The 11143-nt window shown below is 40.8% G+C and overlaps 1 protein-coding gene and 1 long non-coding RNA gene across 2 annotated transcripts; both read right to left on the minus strand.

Moving 5' to 3' along the window:
- Positions 1-5: 5 nt before the first annotated feature.
- Positions 6-2339, minus strand: LOC140546177 (uncharacterized). The gene is made up of 3 exons (XR_011978309.1): positions 2250-2339; positions 2050-2123; positions 6-275 (listed from the first exon to the last, which is right to left on the minus strand). It is a non-coding gene; the product is annotated as an uncharacterized lncRNA (long non-coding RNA).
- Positions 2340-7601: 5262 nt separating this feature from the next.
- LOC140546236 (macrophage mannose receptor 1-like) lies at positions 7602-10210 on the minus strand. Its single transcript, XM_072669473.1, has 5 exons — positions 10075-10210; positions 9592-9813; positions 9295-9342; positions 8056-8424; positions 7602-7948 (listed from the first exon to the last, which is right to left on the minus strand). Exons 1-5 carry the CDS (start codon positions 10208-10210, stop codon positions 7602-7604), a joined length of 1122 nt encoding a protein of 373 aa, XP_072525574.1.
- Positions 10211-11143: the final 933 nt, after the last annotated feature.

The following is an 11143-nucleotide window of genomic DNA, read 5'->3' on the forward strand; positions in this document are numbered from 1 at the left end:
AGCCTTCATAGCAGCACAGCAGGGCTTTGGCCCACAGCTCCCAGTCAGATTACTGAATGTAACTTCATCACCATTAGACCATTTAATACTGTTCTGACCGCGCTGCAGACCAATCCAGACTGTACTGTTAGTTTTAGTCAGATTAATCAGTGCAGTGTTGTCTTCTTCACTGCACACAGTGACCAGGTCAATGTAGTTGGCTCTGCAAGCTGCTCGAGCTTCAGTCTGAGTTATGTTCGTCCCAATGAGATGGAAAGTTCTGAGACAGCTTTGTTCTGCAGGAGAAAAGAGTTTGTGTGAAAGAGAATGTGTTTGAAATCATTTCTGTACTGTTTATTGTTTTTCTGTATATTTTATGATTATTAATGTGGGGATTTGGATGGAAACATTCAGGTTTGATGAGCAAAAAGAAAATCTTTAAGGTTTACACTGCTTAAAGAACATATCTCTTTAAAGTCTCTAATGAGTGATTTCTAACACATTGCTAATGGTAAAGTAGTACACAGTAGTACACTGTCAGCCCTGCGGCGCCGCGCCCCCCCCCCCCCCAGGGGCGGCTTCGGGCCGCGGTCCACAGGCTCCTCGGAACTTTTCAGTCAATGTTAGGTTAATTTCTATGTTCACGTACTTTCTGTTCCTCCGTTGGTTTGCTCACTAAGGACTTTTATGTTGACAGCGGTCGCAGTAAGGCGCCATGTTTTTGTGTTTACATCTGATTTGTTTCACCTGAGTGCTGGAGTACAAAGGGAGCAAACGCAGAGGCATCGGCGTCGAGAATTACTCTTGCGATGCCAAGCTGTAAGGTTGGCTTCATGGTCTGGAGACTTCTAGGAAGTTCTACAAGTTCTAGTAGTCTATGCTCTATCGGAGCGGTTTCTCGTACAGGAGTTCGCTGTCTGGTTCACCGGTTGGTCGCCAGGGTGATTTGGCGTCCGGTTCCCTAGCAACTGAGTCGAGTAAGTTCGTCAGCGCCTGACTAGCGCGGGGTTTGATTTGTCCCCTCTCGCTTTGCTCCCGGACTGCTTTCCAGCCTCAGGTGGTTTTTTCCTGGTTTATCCCCTTTCGGTTTTCACCTGTTTGTTTTCTGTTTCTGTTTATTGGACCCTGTACTTTGCTGCCTCGTTTTGTTTGTGTTTGTTCATTTTGGTTCGGTCATTAAAGACGGTTTCTCTGCATTGCTCTGTCCCTGCGAGTGTTCCCTTGTCTCGCCTAGCCAGCATGACATACACATACACATGTATTATTTGATTTGTGTTCTAACCATCACCAACACATTTGGCCATCTGATTTCTTTATTATTTATTTATTATTTATTAACCAATTAATGTACTCATGGTTTTTTATAGTTTACTCCTTAGAGTGTTTTTACAGTGTGATGCTAATGATCCAACTAATCTGAATATGGATATTATCAGATCCTCACCCAACATTTAGTGCATGACATTAGCTAGACACCACAGAAAAACTACTGACAAACAACACCTAATTATGAGACTAATCATAAGAATCAACAATCAACATATGAATGAAACTTCGCCAGTTCGGCCAAACTGGCACACGCAATCACCTCCACCACCGCTAGAGGGAGGTAGTGTACTTCTTAACAAGCTTTGTAAACTTCACTAAAATCTGGACTGAATATAGAAATATTTCATGCCAGTCAAAAAAACCTTATTTTTAAAGATTATTAATTGCTTGAAATATCCATATTGTTTCACAGTTAGCAGGATAAACCTAGACTACATATCATAAGTACATGGAATTGCATTCATGCCAGAACTGCAGTGGTTTGCTGGTTTAGTAGGATCAGGTATCTATCATCTCTATGAGTAGAAGAACAGAACCAGCAGATCAGACCAGTTCAGAAATCAGTTATTGTTCACTGTTTAGAATCTAGAATAAAAAGAGTCCAGAACACATCCATCAGAAACCCTTCAAGACTATAAGCAGAACCAGATAGTGAAGAAAGCTTATTAATTATGAGTACAGGTGTGTGGTGTTTAGTGTCAATTAGTGTGTAAAGATAATGTATTAAACGTAGAGATGCACCTGAGAAGAGGAGCAGGAGGAGGATGACAGGGATGGTTGCCATAGTAACACACATTTCCACCAGAGTTGGTGCCCTGAGGGTTTGAAATACAGCATCAGAACTGCTCTGGACATCAGTCAGTCTGATTATCAAACACAATGTAAACACAGTTTGTAGGAAGGAATTCACATTATAAAACACGTTTCTATCATCATCTTACCTGATGAAGTGCTGGATGCTGAATGAGGAGAAAACACAACCAGAAAACTAATCCTGCTGGCTTCACAGTGTCAGGAGAAACGCAGGCTGGAGCTGAAAAGCATGTTGTAATGTATGATGAAGGGTTGTGAAGAAACAAGGAAACTAGATGCAAATGTGTGCACAGGAGAGGAGCCCCAATCATAAAAAGATACAGCCTTCTGTAAATGACCTGCATCATGGAAATCAGCCGAACAATCAACAACAGTACATTTATAACTATACAATTACCCTTTATGTTTTCAATTCATTTTTATAACAATGTTTTGTAAGCCATCATAAGAGTGTACAGATAAATATAGATTAACCTTCCTGTGCTTCATGTTTATTAGGATAAACTGTGTTTCAGACACATTAAGTCCTCTTCTGGACAAAAAAGCTTTTCATTAAGATTGATTGTGATACAGTACCCATACTTTCACTGTAGTTCACTATAGTACAGTATAGTCATTATAGTAAAAGCCATTGCCACTGATGTGAACATTTAGTCCATGATTGAACTCAAAGCCACCTCTGTGGGCTGGTTGCCTTGACCCATATTAAGATGAATCTCGGTCCAAGTAGGGTTTTAGTGTTACAACACCGTTTGATATTTCTGCTTAGGCCGAGACTAGCCTTAATTCATGTGCATGGAACTAGGCTACCCCCCTCTTTTATTATTTATATACTATTTATATTTAAAATATTTTTTAAAATATTTAAAATAATATTAAAATATTGGTGTTCTGCTGCTGCAGCCTTGCAGGTGGGGGAGGTTTTGGTGGAGCTGTATGCCTTTGAACGATGAACTGGATTTTCTTCTTGCGTCTCGCTGTTTTTTGTTCTTTTTTGTATTGGCCGTTATACATCCATAGTTTGCCAGTAAATCAGTTTTTCTAAAACGGAGGCTTATTGCACACCCTCGACATGATGTTTTAATCACAACAGGTTTGTGTAAGAAGCTCTCTGTTACAGCATTTGCTAGTGTCGTTTCCTGGGGGGCAGGGGATGAAGCTGCTCGACTCTGTTCTGAAGAGCAGACTGAATGTGGAAGAACAGGCTGTGTTGTGGTTTAACCTCGGACTGACATGTGTATTTGTGATGCACAGACCTTGTGCTTAAGCAATAGTAAGGACTCCCCTTTCGCTTATGTCATGGTAAAGTGCCATGTGTGCCACAGCAGGCGAAAGCATTATACATATATCTGGGAATACAATCAGTGATGTTTTAAGCTTTTCAAGCATCTCTTCAGAAAACCTACACTGCAAGCTCTTGGACGGAGGAGGGTCCAAGCTGCCTGCAGGAGATGGGGTGGAGATGTTCCTCACCCTTGATCTTGCTTTATGGCCTTGTTTGCACTGTGGCGTATTCTGAGTTGATGTTTTGTAGCACTGCGCACGTTTCAAGATGTGGGATGTGAGTGTGGACGTGTTTACGTACAAGGAGGGGAGCAAACAAACCAAAAGGTCTTTCCCAAAGCCTGCCAAAACTGTACACCTCCCTTTCATGCTTGATGTTCACTTTGCACTGCTGTTGAGTTACTGTTCTTCCTGTGGTGGGTAACACAACAGCGCCCCCTATGTATTGTTCCTTTTTTTTAGTTACTCATGTTAAGCAGCGTATGGAGTTGTCTGTACCTCTCTTGCGCAACCATTAACGGCTGCCTAAAAGACAACAAAACCCTGCTTCTGATTGCTGTATGAAGCCTTAGGAAAAGCCAGTCACATGTCCAGTACAAGAGTCTGGTGGTGGTGTGCTGCTCTCCCGAAATGCTCTCCCTAAGAGGCTACTAATTTTTATTGTACTTTTGTGCCCTGAATTAATAGTTTTAACAATAATGATCAGAAACCCAACACTCTTAAATCATCTTCAAAGCTTTAAAAGACTTCACTGCAGTAAAATAGTTTTTTTCAACCATGTCTTCTATACAGCAAGGGTCATTTTCTAAAAAGGAGAATAGGGAAAGATTGATGAAAGAAATATTAGTAAACACCAACACAGTACAATAGAAATACATTTGATTAAATTCATGCATTTGTATCAATAAATACTTTTCTGCACTGTCCCAAAACTACTCTAAACTAAATAACAAAACTCTCACAGACTTTTGTACTTTTTACTAAAAGTTACTTTTATGTTAAATGTGAACCTTGAGAATTAAAACTACCAGAGCTAAGGGGAATGTAATATGGCCAAAATGACAAACACATGTTACATAAAAACTGTTAAGTTCCCCTCACTCTCCCCTTTTAATGTTCATGCCCTTAGTTCATGTTCCAACTCAGTGGGTGCAGCACTTGTCTAAGCAATCTGATGTCTAGCAGAGCGTGTAGTATATTTAAGGCAAAAAAGTAATTCTTGTATTAAAAAGCTTCTCCAAAATGTTCGACAATGTGAAAGGGTTGAGAGATTTTACCACTGTGTTCAAAATGTTAGTCAGAGATCAAGAACAATGTAAGATAAGATAAGATAAGATAAGATAGTCCTTTATTAGTCCCGCAGTGGGGAAATTCCCAGTGTAATGATCTTGATCTCTGACTAACATTTTGAACACAGTGGTAAAATCTCTCAACCCTTTCACATTGTCGAACATTTTGGAGAAATGTTATCTAGCTAGTTAAATTTCCCTAATGATAATTAAAATCATATTATTCATACTAACGTTAGTTAACTCCCAGTGCTAATGAGCGAAAAGATATAGATAGCACTAGATAGCTAGTTTAAATCTTCAGTTACAATCAGGTATTTTGCCACAAGTTAATTTAGTTGCTTCAAAATAATCTGTATTCAGTTACAGCTGATATGCCTTATGAAATATTACTCAGAAACTGAACATTTTGTTTTGTTACTAAATGTTTACTTCTCATCTCCGAGGCAGCACTTTCCTGCAACCGTCTGTTCGGGTCAGTTGGAGTGAGCTTGTGTGTCCTCTGTCACGTGATCTCCCAATCAACTATAACAGAGCCGGTTTATGGAGAGTCTGAGCACTTCTTATTGCTCCATGTTGTATCAAAAAATGACTGCAAAAGGCCAGAGGGAGCCCGTGAGCAAGTCCGCGAAAAGGGGTGAAGACGTTAAAATAGCATCTAACCACTTTTTCCACAGCAAATGGATTTTGGGCAGTAGAGACACTAGCATTACTGTTACTGAGTGCGGATTGGTTAGTGAGTTGTCTTATAACTAAAGCTTTGAAATATTTGTCTTCAGTTCTGAAACATTAGATGCCATTCTGTTAAGGTAATGAGTGAATCTTTCAGTGTAAAAATGGTTAAACTATGACTGCTTCATTGTAACCTTTTCCTTTTGGACCCCCTTGTCCGGTTTAAAGTCCCATAAAGTCCCTGTTTGAGCTTAGCCATGGCCCTGTGGCTAGAAAGCCCTCCTCTTTGTTGTTAGCTTTGACATCTTTTTGGCTCCGTTATGCACCTTAAATTCTTTAAAAACAATAGATGAACTAAATGATAGTTTTTAATCTTATTGTTATGCAATCCAACGCACAACATCATATTTGTTTAAAACCAATAATGCAACGTCTGCAAAACTAATTTTCTCGTATGAAGTGGGTGTGGCCTAAACACGCTGTGTTTATATATATAACAAGTCAAGACTGTTCTGTAACAGTTTGGGGACTTTGGGATTGGGCATTATGCAGCTCTGTATTAGTTAAGCAGCATTTTCTTTTGAAGAAGAAACAGCAATGTTTGAGGTTCGTGGTTTGTTAATTCCCTGTGCTAAACTCAAAATTTTCAGCTATGCCAAGATAGATACACTTTTCAATTCTATGGCCATTTCAGTGCAATTATATTGACAGTTTGAGCTCGATTTAGAAATCCTGGAAGAAGAAATACAAAATATTTAAGATGTGATTTAGAACATCCTAGATCAAACAAATAAAAAAATCATTGCAGTTTTTAAATATTGCGTGGATGTCTGAATTCATATATTTCTCATTTGTTTGTGCAACTCTATGATGCCGCCGCCCACAGGCCCATATAAGGACGTCCGATATCCATTTCATTTGTATCTATTTCATGTTTATGTGTTGCACTTGGGACTGGGAGCATTTAAGGAGCTTCTCTACTGCTACTCACTGCTGTGAATTGAGTGTCTGTGGCATGATTCAAGTTAGCTCCTAGTCTGGTTCTAGAGGCAAGCACGTTGTGTCGCTTCCTGCTCATGCTCCTTTGCGGCTCCAGCTCACGAGGCAGTCACAGCATATTCAGGTTGGGCTTGCCTTGTTATCTAGTTCAGGCAGCTGGCTCTCCAGCTACCCTTTTTGTTTACTCGGCTCTAGTTTTCAGTTCTAGTTTCCCTGCATCCCAAGCCAGGCTTGTGGGTTTCATTCGTCCCCTTCCCTCGTTTAGTTCATCTTAGTTCATTCCAGCTCATCCCCTGTCACTCCTGCTCCTCCCAGTCCCAGGTTTGTTGTGTTCGCCATTTGGTTTGTCACCTTCTGTTTGTGTTCTAGTTTTGACCATTAGTTTGCTGCACCTTGTTTTCTCTGCACCTTGTTTTGTAAGCCCTTTATTTTTAAATAAAACCTTGCTTAGTTCCATCCCTGCGAGTGTTCATCCCATTTTTTGTATATATATAAAGAAAAATCTAAAAAAGTAAAAAACTTTGCTAAAACATAAATTTGCTTTTAATTCTTTAATTAAAATGTGTCGATTTACAAATTAAATTACACTACTTTTGCTATAGCTGTGCCCACAGTGTCCAATTATTTTTGCCATTTCTTAAAAACAAGATGTTCTTATAAAACAATAATTTGGAGAAGAACAGTGGTAATAAACCCGTAAGTATTAAAGGGAAGTTTAACGCAAAACCCAAAATGAACATAATAAACACCCACTACTTGTAAATGAGTGTGTAAAACACTAGTTATAAGAAGAGGATTGGTTTACAGTACACAAAGCTCTGAATTTAGACCTACAGTTCTTATCGAGCCATCTGAAGTCTTGCTTTGTGTCAATGGCACCACAGTGGTGGGACAGTGGAGGCTCTGGTGGTCCCCCTCCCACCCAGTTGGTCCAAGAACCCAAACCACTCCCATCGGACCAAAACCAGAAGCCAAAGAGTCGACTCTGTCCAAGCCCCACCCACAATGTCCCAGGGACTCGCCTCCTCCTGAGCTCATTCTTCACCTTAGTTTGGTCACACTCAGTCCGAATGTGTAGAAGACCAGTCCTGTTACCTTCCTGACAGTAGTCTAGAGCGCTCTCCCAGTTCATACCGCTATCACTGACATGAATGGAAGCTGACAGAGACAAAAGCAAACGTTTTAGAGTGACGTCAGAGACACTGGAAGTGTGTGTGTGTGTGTGTGTGTGTGAGGTCAGGACTTACTGCTGTAGCACAGAGCAGGTCCAGTATTACTGCACGGCACTGAATACAACTTTCCTGATACTAGTTTTACACAGTTTGATGGGAAAGGCCCAGGCTGACCATCCCACCAGTTTCTGTAAGCAGAGCGTCCTCCAGCAGCCCACTCCCAGTCATCACGCAGCAGGCCGATCCAGAAGGGCGTGGTGCTGTTCATCCCTTTAATCTTCACTGCTTCATTCTGGTCCTGATCTCTGATGCTGACCAGATCAGTGTAGTTCCTCCTGCAGTAAGTCTGAGCTTCATACCAGGTCAGAGACTGAAGGATCAGATGATAGCTGAAGGTGAGATCAGTCTCATCTGAGGGGAGAGAATGTAAACCTTTTGTTAAACTTTGCATTTGATCTAAAAGAAATAGTAGTTCAGATTTGATACAATGAAATGATCAATTAATAGTCAGTATTTACCTTGTTTATAACACATGAAATTCCTTTTCACTGAGCACAGAAGACTTTCCCATGAACCATCAGCCTTCATAGCAGCACAGCACGGCCCTGACCCACAGTCTCCTGACAGAGCACTGAAGGTAACTTCATCACCATTAGACCATTTAGTACTGGACTGGACTGGATTCCGGTACAGACCAGTCCAGGCAGAACCGATACCAGTCAGATTAATCAGTGCAGTGATGTCTTCCACATCGTACACAGTGACCAGGTCAGTGTAGTTGGCTCTGCAAGCTGCTCGAGCTTCAGTCTGAGTCATGTTCATCCCAATGAGATGGAAAGTTCTGAGACAGCCTTGTTGTGCAGGAGAAAAGACTGGAGAAATGTTCTCTAGTTAATGGAGCAGAACAGAAATGACAGGTGTAGATGTGATGTGTGTGATTCTATTTGAACCTTTACTCTTGTTTTACACTACACTTTATAATTAGTCATGTAGATTTCCATGCATATGTTCAACTTTGTTTTGTATAATTTCTGTTTAAAGTTCACTTTAGTTTTAGCACTGGAGCTACAAAACTTATGTAGCTAACAAGTAAAAGAAGTGTATATCCCACCACTTAGCACCAATGATGCTAAATGCATGCCAAAACAATCATATACTCTTCCCAGACTGTACAGATGTGTTCAGTAATCTCTAATAAACTTGCAGATGTGCTTCTGACACTGTATAACTTACTGCTACCTAGAAACATGAACTGACTTATGGCTGAAATTTAGTCTTTACTGTGCAGCTTTAGTCCGTGTTTATAAATATCAGTTTTGTAATGAGTTTTATTAAAGTTAGAAACCCACATCAAATCAGCCTTCAGGGTTTAACATTTAACCGAGGTATTTCGTTGGTTATCTTTTACTGGCCCTGCCTGTGGTTTTTTGGTTCTAGCATTGTCTCCCTGTTTAGCTTCCCTATCTCGTCTGGCTCCCTGGCTACCAACCAGCCTCAGGTGGCCTTCATATTTTGCCCATGTTCGTTTGTCACGTTGGTATTTTGGTTAATCATTATCTCTTGTGTTATTGCTGTGTTCTTGTTTCCCCCTGTTTTGTTGTCCTAGCCAGTCATGACACTGTGGCATAATAGTGGTGGGTAAGTGAAGGCTCTAGATTTCTCCCTGCCACCCAGTTGGTCCAAGTCCCATCAGACCAAAAACTCAGAAGCTAGAGAGTCAAAGTCAGACTTAATGTGCAGAAGACTGATCCTGTTACCTTTCTTACAGTAGTCCAGAGGGCTCTCCAAGCTGACATTTACAGACACTGATAGAGACAGAAAAGACAATGTTTTACAGTGAGATCAGAGACACTGACTGATGTGAGGTGTGTTATATTGATGGTACTGGACACTGCTGAGAGAGGTAGAGTGTGTGTGAAGTCAGGACTTACTGTTGTAGCACAGAGCAGCAGAAACAGTATTATTGCATGGCACGGTTTCCCATTTCCCATTTCTCAGCTGTGTACAGTTTTGTAATGGTAATAACGATCGAGGTTGACCAGCCCCCCAGTTACTGTAAGCAGAGTGTCCTCCATCAGTCCACTCCCAGTCATCACGCAGCAGGCCGATCCAGAAGGACATACTGATGTTCCCTCCTTTTATCTTCACTGCTTCATTCTGGTCCTGATCTCTGATGCTGACCAGATCAGTGTAGTTCTTCCTGCAGTAAGTCTGAGCTTCATACCAGGTCAGAGACTGAGTGATTAGATGAGAGCTGAAGGTGAGGTCAGTCTCATCTGTGGAGGGGAAAGAAAAGACACTGAATTTTGATGCAAACAGAGAAAAGACATACAGAATTCATGCAGTTTAAATCTCTATAGTTAATAGTCAGTTTTTACCTTGTTTATAACACATGAAATTCCTTTTCTCTGAGCACTGAAGACTTTCCCATGAACCATCAGCCTGAATAGCAGCACAGCAGGGCTTTGGCCCACAGCTCCCAGTCAGATTACTGAATGTAACTTCATCACCATTAGACCATTTAGTACTGTTCTGACCGCGCTGCAGACCAATCCAGACTTTACTGTAAGTTTTAGTCAGATTAATCAGTGCAGTGTTGTCTTCTTCACTGCACACAGTGACCAGGTCAGTGTAGTTGGCTCTGCAAGCTGCTCGAGCTTCAGTCTGAGTCATGTTCTTCTCAATGAGATGGAAAGTTCTGAGACAGCCTTGTTCTGCAGGAGAAAAGACTGGATAAATGTTTTCTAGTTAATGGAGTAGATGTGTGTAAATTAACATGTTTGAAATTATATTTTATGATTAATAATGTGAAGATTTGGGTGGAAACATTCAGTTGTGATGCACCACCACCACATCAGTGTCACTACAGTGTTGAGAATGATCCACCACCCAAATAATAGCTGCTCTGTGGTGGTCTTGTGAGAATCATTGAAGAACAGGTGAAAGGAGGAGAATAAAGTACACAGAGTAACAGATGAACTACAGTCTGTAATTGTAGAATCACAAAGTGCACCTGCATGATAAGTGGAGCTGATAAAATGGACAATCAGTGTACATACAATATCTGTGTACCTAAAGTGGCCAGTGAGTGTGTATATGAAGAAAAATGGAAGGCAACTCTACTTCTACCTAAAATGTCACTCAAAGTTTTTAGCTTGAAGGTGGCAAATCTGTCAATTACTTTCTGGTGTCCAACTCTCTTTAGCATATCCTTCTCAACTGACGTCATAGCTAGAGACTGGATTCTGCTTTGCACTGTGGTCCTCCTCAGCCAGGTATGGAGCTGAGGCAAGGCACTAAAAGACCTCTCACAGCTACAGCTGCTAACAGGTATTGTCAAGACAACCTGGATTATAACTTTCAGAGAAGGACACATCTCAGAATCCAGGAGATTGTACACTGAACATCACAAACTTCACTCTTGCACTTTAGATGTGATAATTCCATGCCAGTGCTGACAAATAAGGTTCAGACAAGAAGAGATCTGAGATTGGACTGCAGGGCTGGATTCACACTACAAAAACCGTTTTCCAGTTCAGAAATCATTCTATCAAAAAACACCAAATTTCTTTTGACCATATGAGAATAAGAGAAATTCAAGGCATG

Source organism: Salminus brasiliensis, chromosome 23, assembly GCF_030463535.1.
Source record: "Salminus brasiliensis chromosome 23, fSalBra1.hap2, whole genome shotgun sequence".
Classification (NCBI taxonomy): Eukaryota; Metazoa; Chordata; class Actinopteri; order Characiformes; family Bryconidae; genus Salminus; species Salminus brasiliensis.

Bases quoted from the DNA above. Each gene is read 5' to 3' on its own strand.
- LOC140546236 (XM_072669473.1), bottom strand. From the start codon at position 10,210: ATGACTCAGACTGAAGCTCGAGCAGCTTGCAGAGCCAACTACACTGAC. The intron at 9,343-9,591 runs GTAACTGGGGGG...TGTCTCTATCAG, and splicing joins TGGAGGACACTCTGCTTACA to TGTCTGTAAATGTCAGCTTG. The intron at 8,425-9,294 runs GTAACAGGATCA...TCCATTAACTAG, and splicing joins TCTGGACTACTGTAAGAAAG to AGAACATTTCTCCAGTCTTT.